This window comes from Cyphomyrmex costatus, unplaced genomic scaffold (assembly GCF_001594065.2).
Source record: "Cyphomyrmex costatus isolate MS0001 unplaced genomic scaffold, Ccosl1.0 scaffold141, whole genome shotgun sequence".
In the NCBI taxonomy this organism is placed as follows: Eukaryota; Metazoa; Arthropoda; class Insecta; order Hymenoptera; family Formicidae; genus Cyphomyrmex; species Cyphomyrmex costatus.
The window spans coordinates 2,030,678-2,043,552 of NW_017275402.1; the positions used below are offsets into that span (position 1 = coordinate 2,030,678).

A 12,875-nucleotide genomic window follows, 5' to 3' on the forward strand; every position below is an offset into this window, starting at 1 on the left:
ACGAGGGTTATGCAGGTGTTACGACGCGCCACTCCAAGTGCTACGAAACATTTTGTTGTTCGATTAGATGAGGGAAGCGAGGGGACACCGGGAACGATCGCGGATCGAAGGAGAGACACAATTGAATGTTGGCGGATCCGTGGGCGGGACGCAGTTCGATTGTTTCTTTATCGCGATCATCCTCGTTCCCTCTCCTACAATGGCAATGGCGATCTCACCCAGCATAGTGTTCCTGTAGATTTATACAGGGTGTCCTCTTAACTGTATATTTATTAACAAACTACATTATCACAATAGTCTTTTATTCTTTCATTTCTACTATTAAAAGCTTTGAATTTAAATTAATTGAATTCCTTTAATATAATCCTAGTCGCGATCAACTGATATGCTTTCTATTTATTGATATGATTTCAATCCTTCGAATCACAGCTCTTCAATATTCAATAATTTATAGAAGCTGTAATTACCAATTAGTAACAGATCTAGATTAGAGAAATAATTCTATAATAATCTTTAAAAGAATTAAACGTTATTGAGAAGAATGTTATAAATATATATATATATATATATTGTAGAGTATAGAGAAAACTATCATTTTTCTCATTATTAACTCCTTTGGGTTAACAGAAATTTCGTTATCATGTATATAATTTCAAGGCTTAATTAAATCAAGCTTTTTAAAATTTTTGCTTAAGAACACACATTGCAATCGTTGATTTTATAACCAATATTATAAAATATGGTCATTTCTTCTATTATTTATGGCCAGCAGCAGACATCCGGTACACAGTGGTGGGACACCCTGTAGATCACGTCTTTGTCCCCGTTCGAGCTGGCCGACGCAAATCGATGGTACTCCGGTGGGTGCGCTCAGAATGCGCCTTCTCCGCGCGGCATACCACCGGAGGAAAGAAAACCGATCGTTACCTTTACACAATTGCATCCCATACACGCGGAACGTATGCGCGATCGAACAACGAGGGGATCATCGATTCGTCTCGAGCTCGAACTCCCCCGCGCACCTTCAATCATCGTGGAAACGAAAAATGCTTATTATTCTGGCAGGTATTACTGTTCGGCGCGCAACTTCGCAACATTGATTTTTAGCGGGGTTAAATAGTTAAAGAGTTAATAACTTTTAACTTAATATAGTTAATTTTAAATTAATTAATTTTTAATTTAATTTAGTTATTTCGAACTTTAACTTATTATTTTTTTTTTAAGTCAAAGTTTCTTAAATAATCTTAACGTAACTTTAACTGAATTAGTTTATTATTCATCCAACTTTTAATTTAACTAAATGACTTTTACAACCCATTAAATTAAATTTTAAAACGTATTAACTTACCTAAAATCTTGTTTTTAAACGACATTAATATATAAATTATATAGTAATAGGCAGATATTGACGAAAAAAATTAGAAAAATTTTATTATGAAATTTACATGTGTTATGTATATATATATATATATATAAAGCGAACTATGCATTATTTCTTTGAACTGTTTAAAAAATCAAATATAAATTAAGATAAATATATAAAAATGAGACGAACAAATCATTATTTTTACGCGTGGTTAAAGCGGAACTTGGTATTTATAGAAAGAGGGTCGCATTTTACAGATTTATAATGTACCAGAATTCACAATCAAAATATCGTCTTCAAAGTCCAACTTAGTTTGAATTAATTTCTTAATCCAAAAGATTAAGAAATTATTTCGTGAAGACAATCTTCATATGTTCAACTCTCTGAAAACACATAATGACTAAACTTGGGTTTCAAAGTTTCAAAGCATTCAACTACCCCTAGACGGAGCACGTTCACCAAACGTTGTCTTCGTTGTATTTTTCGATGTCGCGCATTATTTAGAATGTACGTCAGCAATAAGTATGGTTAACGACAACTCCGATGACATAAATCTCATCAGGGGAGACGAGGAAGAAAGGGGACGACCTGTTCGAGACTTAACAAGGGGAATGACGTCGTTGATCGAAGGAGGATCCTCAGAATTATCGTCAGAATGCAAGCTATGTAAGGTGGATTGCTCGATTACGCAACAAATAATTGAACGCGAGAAAACATTGTTCCGCTTTGAATCGTGATGACAAAGAGAGTGGTCGTGATTGCGACTACATTTCATCTATCTCTTCCCAACACATATAGTTACAGAGAGTTATTTATACACCATCTTCTCTTACTTCAAAAGTGAAATAACTCAAAAATCAAATCTTTCAGAAAAGAGAAAAAGTCTTAATTTGTAGTTAATTCTAAATATAATACCTTTAATTTTTCAACTATTGTGTTATTTGTTATGTTTTTTATAAAACGATAACTTACAAAATCTCAATGGTAAATAAAAAATCTAAAAATGTTACAAATCAAGTAAATATCTAATGCGAATTTTCTTATTAGAAAATTATATATGAAGCATTCACTATAATATAACAGATTAAAATTGAGAAACAATCTTAGAATTATCCTGTTATCTTAATATTTTTGTAAGTAGATCAGGTCTATAACGATATTAGTATACTTCATTTATAATTCAAAAAGAAAATTGTTTTCTGTATTCATGTTTTCTCCAAAAATATGATATTGTGATATCAAATAAATGTATGTTAAAGCAACACGCATTATCTGAATATTTTTATTAATATGATATCTTGCGACATCGTAACAATCGATAATAAAGTAAGAACACTGATATTTATACTGGTAGTACAGATGTTACCCCTGCATTTTTTCCACTAAAGGTTTAAAAATTAGACTGCGCATCTCTCGCGAGATAAGAAGAAAACAATGAATATTCCTGAAATTGTATCATTTATATAATCTTTTCCGCTCGTCATTTCTTGTAGCTCATTATCTCCTTCGTCGAAGCTGTAAATCTAAAACGCAATGTGAAGGGTACGCCAACGACTAGATATCACGTTGCGCCGCGGCACCCCGGACCGCGCTCGCGTTCTTCGATTAGGTAAAAAATCCGCGTGGCGCGCGGATAGTGCGACGCAGATTCTTATTGATCACATCATTTAGAGGCAAGTGCAAGTAGCGTCCCGCGCGATAAAAATACCCGGCAATGATATCAAGAAGAAAAGGTCACTCTGGAACGTGGTCGCCCTTTTCTCCGCGCGCGTGTAAAACGAACCCGTCGTCGCCGCAAACATTATCGCCTTTAACTCTCGAAAACGCACCCCGCGGAAACGCACTCGCATCCCTCCGAGTCGACCTGAAACGACCCAAGAGGTCACGAGGAGACCGAGGAAGAGGAGATTGAGGGGGAGGAAAGCTAGCGAAGGGGAATCCTCGGAGACCCGGCTAGGCTGCTCCGTCGGCCTTCTTCTCCTCTTCGTCATTATCATCATCATCCACTCCTCGTCCTCGACGTCTCACCCCCGACGACTCTTCCGTCGCCGCGTGCGCGATGGGGACTTACGAAATCGACTAGTCGCGCGCGTTCGTTCGATTCGTGCCGCTCGCTCGCGCGGAGAGCATCGGCGCGGCGCGGTTTTCCGCGACGCGCAAAGGTCACCGTAAGCGAGCGCGAGCGCGAGCGAGCTCGGGAAAGAAGACGCGAGTCACCGGCGCGTATACTCTTACGAGGGGAGGTCAGCTGAGGTAACCGGTAACCCGGCTGGCTCTTCCCTCTCTCGCCTCTCACCTTCACTTCGCTTAATGTTGCAAACCAATGCTCGCTTATCTTCGCTAATACTCCACGTCGTATTGCGCTGAGATAATCATGGGGTGCCTAATATAATGAAAGTCTTGATTTTGAGACTGAGATAATACAGAGAGCGAGTTGAATATCATCATTGGAGGGATGTACCGTGCGAGAATTGGAAAAAGATTATTTTTTATTTTTTAACTTTTTAAAAAAGTAACACAATTTTAATATAATTAGTATATATAATCAGTTAGTATTTTTAATTTTAATATATACTTCCTAAAACACTTATAAAATCTTTCTTTTAATAATCCTTTTTTTATAACTTTATGTTTTTGATATATAATTATTTAAATAATTAATTTATAATGTTAATGTTTTTAATTTTAACTTGAAAATAAAGTACAGTTAATAGAGTAGGGTAGTTTCCATGCTGCGAGATTATCAATGATAAACGATCGAACGGACGTAAGAAGAACCATCCGCTAATGTCTGTATTTGCAGCAACTCGTCGAGAAGACTTTGAAACAGTGTGTTCTTTCTCTGCTCGATAGTTGCTTCGATTATATCGCCGTAGGATAAATAAATTACATACTCGTAAATCACCGCGGTTGCAATTTCATTCTCCACGTCGAAGGAATTCAGTAAAAGCTGCAGGTTACGTTAATTTCATATACGTCTTTTACGAAATATCAAAGTAATTACGTTCATATATACTATTCTTGCTATATGTCTATTTTTCTGCAGTGTGTGTGTGTGTGTGTGTGTGTGTGTGTGTGTCAGTGTAGTCTCTTTTAAATCATAAAAAAAATCTGGAATATTTGTTTCTCAAGACTTCATTTTTTAGTGTATAAATTTAATTTATCTCTTTGATTCTTTAGAACTCAATTCTCTAGACGCAATTCTATCTTTATATGAAAGCTTAAAGGTATACAAAGGTATAAATTAATATATGTATACGATTAGTATAATATAGATATATACAATTAATATAAATGAAAATGTAATTGACATAGAATTTATTTATATTATATCTGTATATATAAATTCCATGTTAATTATGTTAATTACACCTTCATTTGCATTAATATAAAATAAAGATATATATACCTTTGTATATCTTTTGATATTAATTGAATTCTAACAACTTTAAGAATTATTTCTTGTGAATAATTTTAAAATATACACCCGGATGTATTTCATTTGTGGACAATTGCTAGAACCATAATATACGTTGTTAAGAATCCGTTCTTCTATTACCGTACCAAATCGAGGATGCAACTCAATCAGCCGGCGAGACGCGACCAAGACAAATTTCCCGGACCTCGTAAGTGAGGTCTCACTGAAAGGTTAACGAAGACCGATAGAGATGCGAAACGTTCGACAATCCGCGAACGAGGCGCAAACGAGGCATCCACCGTGGGCAATATCCTGAGGTGCGAGAGGCGCTGTTCGCGTGATCGTTCTCTATCCCTCTCCGTCGACTACACCGCTTCAGGATCGGCGAAAAAGAATATATCGCGGTGCGATATCGCGATGCAATCATCTCGCCGGATGAATCTGCATTATTCAGCGAACGACGTTGAGAAGGTGCGCACGCGAGAGCTGGCCCCGTGGAAACAGGTACAACGAACGAATAGGGCCCGGGGTCGGGTCCCGTCATCGCGGGCCTTGCGCCTCACGTCCGGGACCACATCCCGGACGCGCGCGCGCCATGCAACCCCCCGCTGGTCTCCGCGAAGAACGAGCGCTTTTTTTTTTTTTCCGATACCGATTATTGCGCCGCCGCGCCGCGCCGATCGCGCGTACCCGTTGCGGAACGGCACTGTCTAGGATAGGCTTCGTAAGTAAGTACGAGCGCGCGCGTGGGAACACGCCTTCTTTCTGCGCACGTTCGACAGGTTGAACGCTTTTCTACGAGGCATTCCCACACGTTGGAATTAACGCGCGAAAATTAGCTTGGACGCTTCGATCGGGATACGTCGAACGCGTTCTAATAACTTCCTGGATGCGCTTGCTGCGAGGAAGACGACTTGAGGGATCTTCATACGTAACGGGGCAAATTATACACTCGTAAATCATCACGGTTGCAATTTCATTCTCCAATTTATAAAAGCTGCATGTTGCGTCAATTTTATAGGCGTCTTTTATGAAATATCAAATTACGTTTATATAATTCCCTTTATGTGTATATTTCTGCACTTTATGTGCAGGGTATATGTATGTGTGTGTCTCTTTTAAATTATAAAAATCTGAGATATTTATTTTTCAAAGGATTTAATTTTTAATAAACAAATTTAATTTATCTTCGATTTTGTTTTATTAAAATTTATATCTTTGCGATTCTACAATAAAGTTGCTGCAAAGATCGTAAAACAAACGAAGAAATCTTATCTCGAGAATATAAATTTTTATTTAAAAAAACGTATAAGAATCTTATCTTATTATTCAACATAAACTCTTTTTCAAAATTTAATTTATTATATAATGTGTGATGGATAATTTAATATCTTTCTTTAAAACAGTAGAAATGCAATTAAAAAATAAATTAAAAATCTGTAATATCATCGACCAATCTAATAGATACATAATGAATATCGTTTGTACTTAAAAAAAAAGAATAAAAAATTTGTAAATAATAATTTTCTTATTTCGTAATAATTGTATATCGTAACACTATTTTTATTACGCTCACTTATTAATGATATTAATATCATAAATTAAATAATTTTGTATTGTATAAATTTTACTTACACATGTTTCTCATATCTAATATTGTCATGTCTCATTAAAAAAAGTTATATGTATCCACACAATAAAAATCATATATTAAAACATTATAAATTATTTAATTAAATATATTTTATACACAAAAGTTTCTCTTCTCTCGCCGTATTCCTGAGGAGTCTGAAAGTATACTCAATAAAAGCACATCTCGATCTATTCTATAGAAAAAAAAATGGCGCTACAAAAGCTTTCACCTTCGTGACTCTGGAGAGTACACAGTATGATATGCATTCTATTTCGCATAATAGAAGTGGATCCAACGATCGTCGTTAGCATGCATATTCCTCACGAAATATTCGCGATCCCTGTACGGTCGAATCGAATAGTGCATTGTGCGATCAGTGGAGATCGAAACAATCGCTTCGCGAGTAAAAACGAACGCGGCAGATCCTCATAGTGATTCTCACGTTCCTCGATACTTCGCAAAGACAGGGCCTAGGTGTGAGAATCTGGCAAATGGCGCATATAAGAAGCTAAAAAGCTACATTTAGAAATCGTTTAGAGAAAAACTTTCTCTTTATCAAAAACGTTTTTATGTTATTTCAATTTTTGATACTAAATTATTTAAATTTCACTTGAAATTAATAATCTATTCTTATAAAGCAAATTGTAAAATTATTTGAAATTGTTTCTTACGAAACAAAAACATAATGATTTTCAACCGCGCTTGCAAATAAAAAAAGATTTTTCTAAACCCACGTTTATTGCCTACGTTTAAGTTTTTTTTTTTATTCGCGTTTAAATCCTTGACATAGTCGGTTTCTGCAATTAATAAATTCAACTAATTAAAATTACACATATTATTAATTTATTATTAATTTATTAATGAGGATGCGCGCGCAGAAAAGTATGGGGTTGATCATAAATTCAAATTTTGTTACAAATAGCCCCCAGGAACATGTATATTTAAAAATAAAAAGGCATTCAACAAAAGAAATTAATAGATACTAATATTGTATTTATTGAGGAATAATCAACTGTCACTATTAGCTTTAATTTATATAGATATAAATCTATAAGGAAACGTTGTCCGTAACGAAAGGTGCTTCGAGCATCACGACGCGACGATATACATGTAGCTTTTCAGCACTTTGTAGAGACATACAGGCGAGGCGCGGATTAGCGAACACGCGCGCGTGTGGGACTAGCGATACTGGTGCAACAACTTTCTAGAGTGTCGGCGGGGCCCGAAAAAAGAGTAAGAGCCACGGAGTAGCGGTGCCGGCGAGAGACCGCGAGCTACCTGCCCGCCGCAGGTCTCCTCGAGAATACCCACGGAATTGCATAACAACCGCGCGCGCGTGATCAGCGGCACAACCCGTGTGCAACAATGTTGGCGGGTTGGGTTGCCCTGAAATCGATTTCATAGGGAATCATTGTGTTTACCATGCTCGCGTACCGGCTCCGCGTCGGTCTTTTCTTTTTTTTCAAACGAAGATTCAATTTGCGTGACGCAACTCGCGAATCTTCGTGAAACGCGATTTTTCTAATTGATCGTTCGGCTTTCACGCGCCAGCCGCGGAGATCCTCGCTTTTGCCTCAATCGAGGGATCGGAACGTAATCTGAGGAAATTGTATTGCGGTCTCTCAAGTTACGTAGAAGTATAGAGTTCTACGAAATTAAATTATGTATTATAGAATTTAATAATTGGGCATTTCAATTTATACAATCAATTTCGAAAGACCGCTATTAATTGTTAAAAGTTAAGATTGATAAATTTATTTTATTAAACTGTAATCTTAATCTTCCTTTAAAATTTTAAATCTGACGAAAGACAAAGAATTCATTAACCGAAATTAGTGACAGTTGCTCTTCAGATTAGTAATTCATATCTCAAGTTAAATCTTTATCATTAAGAGATGCAAAGCATTATATATAAAGTAATATTAAGTAAGCGATGATAACCATCGAATAAATATTTTCAAAATACTGCATATATAAGGCTATGTTCTATCGATGCAAGGTTAACGTTGATTTTGATTCAATTGACCCTTTATCTTTTTCTAATTTTAAGAATCATTAATTTATTCAAAAATAGAAAAAATATTAAAAACCGTTAAAAAATTATTAAGAATTATTAACTTATTTTCTCGAAAAAAAAAAAAAAAAAACCAGAAAAAAAAATCGCCAATCGCGAATTCATAATATTCATTTCGAAATGGATTTTCGGTGCGTAAGCGGTTCTCGCATGGAAGCGCGCATGTAATGATGTCAGGAGAGGAAATGTTGCGTGAGGATAATGATATAGTTGGTAAACGGGGAAAAGAAACAAGTACAAACACTCACTTGCTGCTATAACACACTTTATCAAAATCCAACAGAGCACGCTGCTTGAAACAGTTCCAGTCCTTTTTCGTCTTCTCTCGGGTTTTTTTTTTCTTTTAATCGTCTCGAAAATACTCTACGAAGAGTCCACGCATGATATCATGTGCACGCCGCGCGTATCCGCGCCAGAGAGAGAGAGATACGTTGTCGTCGTCCGCGAGGAACGTTAACGGCTACCTGCGCGATTCTTACTGCGGCGATCCGCTTTGATAATTACAGCGATGCGAACGGTTGCGAACGATATTTTCATGGGATTCAACGTCGGGTAGGAGAGGAGCGGCGGAGAACGACAGGACGGAGAGAAGAGGAGAGGAGTGCTCCTGTCGAAGGATCCCTTTCCGCAAATGCCAGTCCGCCCTCTTGCACGCACAGCTGATTATCGATTAATATAGTTGTTGATTCCACGCTTGCGAGGAGCTTCATTGAATTATCCTTCCGATCGAACGAACAAATCGCGTGGGTAGGTTCTCTGTCTCTATCACTTTCCCCCTTCTCTCTTTCTCTCCTTCTCCCTTTCTCTCACGGAGTATGCTTATTTTACGAACGCGAACATCGATGATGTTCGTACCTTTGGCGCGCACTTCCTCCTTTATATAATAGGATTACGATGTGAGATTGCGAGAGGAGTTTCAAGTCCGTCATATAGAAACCGCGTGGCAACCCGAATTCACATATCGAGGATCGGGAAACGACGAAGCTCCTTCAATTCTCCAGGAAGGATACGAATTGCGTGAGCTTCTGCAGCTGCTCCTCCGTCAGGCAGATCTTGTCCGATTGGCTGTACTGTTCCTCATCAATCTGTTCACGTGGTTCCACTATGGTACCGTCAACAGTCCAGCCCCTGTCGATAGCGGCCTGTCGCGCCTCGTCCAACGACATACCGCTCATCGTTGTCATGGTTGTCAGGTCCAAAGAGGAGTATGCCTTCGATATCAGCCTCATCACCCGTTCTCGAACATTGTCTGCAAAAATCGGGGTCGAAATCGGGGGATGTTCCGTTAGCGGTAACTCCTCTTGTTTAATAAAGAACGAGAAGTTCGATTAAAGAGTGACTCCAATGTGCTGTGTAGATTCCGCTTGAATAATCGATTATCGGTCGGCGTTGTAAGCGATAATTATGTAGACGGTGGGTTTAATAACAATTGATTGTCGTTAATTATAATAAGGTACATATTTAGTCCTTGCTTCTACAGATGTAGGGCGCTAAATGAGGAAAGCAACTTGCCGTAGTTAACACGAAGTTGACCCGCATATGATATTCATAAAATATTGTTTTATATGTATATATGCTCAACAAACATAATCGTCGTAATAATTAAGAGACATAAGCAAACGGCAATATAATAGAATTATTTGAAAGACAGTAAATATGAGATCTGCATTCTTAACGACTTGACAAACATTTTTATCATCATTATAACCGATAATCTCTAAAAAGACGTTCGCGACAGTTACGCACTTTTATACGTGCAAATATCTTCTTATAGATCAGGGTTGCTACAAATTCATCATAAAATTCCATAACAATTTCCTAATTTCCAGACAAAACTTCATTATTCGCTTTTAATATTTTGAATTTTTTTCTAATTTTGATTTGAAAATCCTCAAATATTTTGCTGAGAGACAACTCAATAGCAATATAAATTACTATTACTGTTGCTGACACTACTTGCATTTAATTGATAAGTATTTCAAAATTGTCTAGATGATGTATACACATATTAAAGTCTTTTAAAGCGAAGAATTTTTTAATTTTTCAGAAAATACAAAATTCTTTGACATTTTGCTAATTTCTCTAATTTCCAATTTTGTGGCAACCCTGTAGTTATCTTCTTGCTTATAAGAAAATATGAATATCTCCTTATATATAAAAAATATATATGTAATTTAATAACTGATGTAATTATCCTTAATTCTGTTTAAATGAATTAAATATCTATTTTATTAGCTGTAAGTTTATTATTAATTTTACTTTTCGTCTTATATGTTAACTTACCTTTGAGGGCTGTCATAACATCTTTGACATCTTCGCTCCATTCCACATTTAGGGCTGTATGAACTGCCGGCCAGTTGCGTTGCCACATGCATTGCCCTACCGTCCATACCCGTCCGAGCTCCTCGTTGGCGGCTTTTAGATCCGAAGGGATTCGCTTCCAGAGGTACTTTGCGTTGCATCTACGATAATCGTCGTTCATTCAAGCGGGCCAATCGATAAGAAGAATCGACCGCGTTCCCGGGCATTCCGAATGCGATGCAAAAATAAAATCAATCGCAAACAAGTCACCACTTTGACTTGACGAAATATTTCATGCGACGTTTGTACTCTTGACGTAATGTTCGTCATTGGGTTTAATATCGAGAAACAGGTAAATGGAGAGACTCTCAGAGTATCATTAAGTTGAAATGATTTGAATATAAATACCAGCGCAAAGAAAAAAAATAGGTTTATTATAGGTAAAACTATAGGATTTTAAAACCTTTGAAAAATAAAAAGATAATCTGACCATGTGATAATAAATAAGATATAAAAATATAAACTCACACGATTTTTGAGGACATTATTAAATTTTAAGATACCAAAGCTAAAATTCTTAAATATAAGGAAATAAAAAATAATTAGCAATTAAATCACTGTGCGATTAAACGCTTGTATTATAAAAGAAATATAATCTAGTAACTAGTAATTTGTCTATTTAACTATTATAATTTCAAGTAATATATCTATTTAATTAGTTATAAATTAAATCCATTAAAGACAAAAGCACAAAAATGCATAATATTTAACAAATAAAAACTATATTACTTTTATGAAGAAAATATTACTCATCATACATTAATAATATTATAAAATCAAACAATCATAGTGGTTTTATAAATATGTATATAATCTAATCCAACATACCAACATAGTGATCTTATAAATCCATATAGTTTAATCCAATATATTTTAAAAGGCCTATTTTGCAAGTCTTAACAACTGTGATTGTAGTGTTATAGTTTTGTACATGATAACAAAGCTAAGCAATAACATTACAGTTACTGTTGTTAAGAGTTATAGAATAGGTCCCTTAATAAAAAGTAAGTCAAATAAATAATAATATATCGGCTGCGTTCAGCAGAAAAAACAGCTTCGTAACTACTGTTGTAATTCTTTAATGATTGGCCTCATTTTTATAAGTTTCTCATTAGATCTAAGTATATAAACCAATCATATTAAAGAATCTTATTATGACTACAAAACTGTTTTTTCTGTTGAACGCAATCAGTGAAAAAGATTTCCTACTCACAAGTCATTCCGATGGAGGTAGATAGCCAACAGTCGCATATAGGCTTGTGCGCTCATAATTCCAGTTGAAGCCTGAAACAGCAGAAAGTAAATAATCAAAAATTGTCCAGTTACCAACGATATTCAAAGCAAAATGTAATTGACTATCGGCACAGATAAAAGAGCAAACGGAATCGACAATAACGGCCGACATAACCTACAAAGTACTCTCTTCGCATAATCGCGAAACTCACCTCTAATTCGTTCATTTCTAATTCGTTCATCAACTTGTTAAGCTCGACCGTACAACTCGGCAGCATGATGAAGATTCTACTAATTATTGCGACCACACGAAATCCCAAAAATACGCCGATATGGAGACTACGAGCGCAAACGCAATGACGCGGGAGGCGGCGGAGGACGCAAACAGCTGAGCTCACAACGCGACGCGAATCGGAAAGTTCTTAAGATAACAGGCGCCATCTCTCATGTGAATACTACCAGAGAGAAGCCTGAGAGCGGCCATGCCCGGGATTCTTTATTTTGAAACGCCTCTATGTCCACAAAACGTGAACTATGTAGTCGTGTCGGTAATGTCCACGATTTTTTGGTTCGAATCTTCCCTAAGTCCATAATTATCTATCCGAAACAAATAAAGAGGGACAATCAATCGATTGTCGTTTGCTCACCCTTAGTAAGGGGGAGGTTCTAGTCAAAATCGAAAAAAAAATTTTTTTTTTGTTTGTTTTATTTTCATCCTTAGGGTCTTGAAAATGTGTAGCCAAAAGGATATTCCCTATATAATTTATTTTAGGAGTTATAGCGTATTAGA

General features: G+C 36.3%; 1 protein-coding gene across 1 annotated transcript; it reads right to left on the minus strand.

Annotated features, from left to right (window-relative positions):
* Positions 1 to 8,739: 8,739 nt before the first annotated feature.
* CSN8 (COP9 signalosome subunit 8) lies at positions 8,740 to 12,454 on the minus strand. Its single transcript, XM_018551536.1, has 4 exons — positions 12,298 to 12,454; positions 12,066 to 12,136; positions 10,775 to 10,953; positions 8,740 to 9,740 (listed from the first exon to the last, which is right to left on the minus strand). The coding sequence occupies exons 1-4, from the start codon at positions 12,361 to 12,363 to the stop codon at positions 9,481 to 9,483; spliced, it is 576 nt and encodes a 191-aa protein (XP_018407038.1). The 5' UTR covers positions 12,364 to 12,454; the 3' UTR covers positions 8,740 to 9,480.
* Between the last annotated feature and the right edge of the window lie 421 nt (positions 12,455 to 12,875).

What these genes read in the sequence shown, in the direction of transcription:
- CSN8 (XM_018551536.1), bottom strand. Translation starts at nt 12,363, where the DNA reads ATGCTGCCGAGTTGTACGGTCGAGCTTAACAAGTTGATGAACGAATTA. An exon ending in TAGAAATGAACGAATTAGAG is followed by an intron (nt 12,137 to 12,297) that starts GTGAGTTTCGCG and finishes CTGCTGTTTCAG; the next exon opens with GCTTCAACTGGAATTATGAG. An exon ending in TACCTCCATCGGAATGACTT is followed by an intron (nt 10,954 to 12,065) that starts GTGAGTAGGAAA and finishes CGATTATCGTAG; the next exon opens with ATGCAACGCAAAGTACCTCT.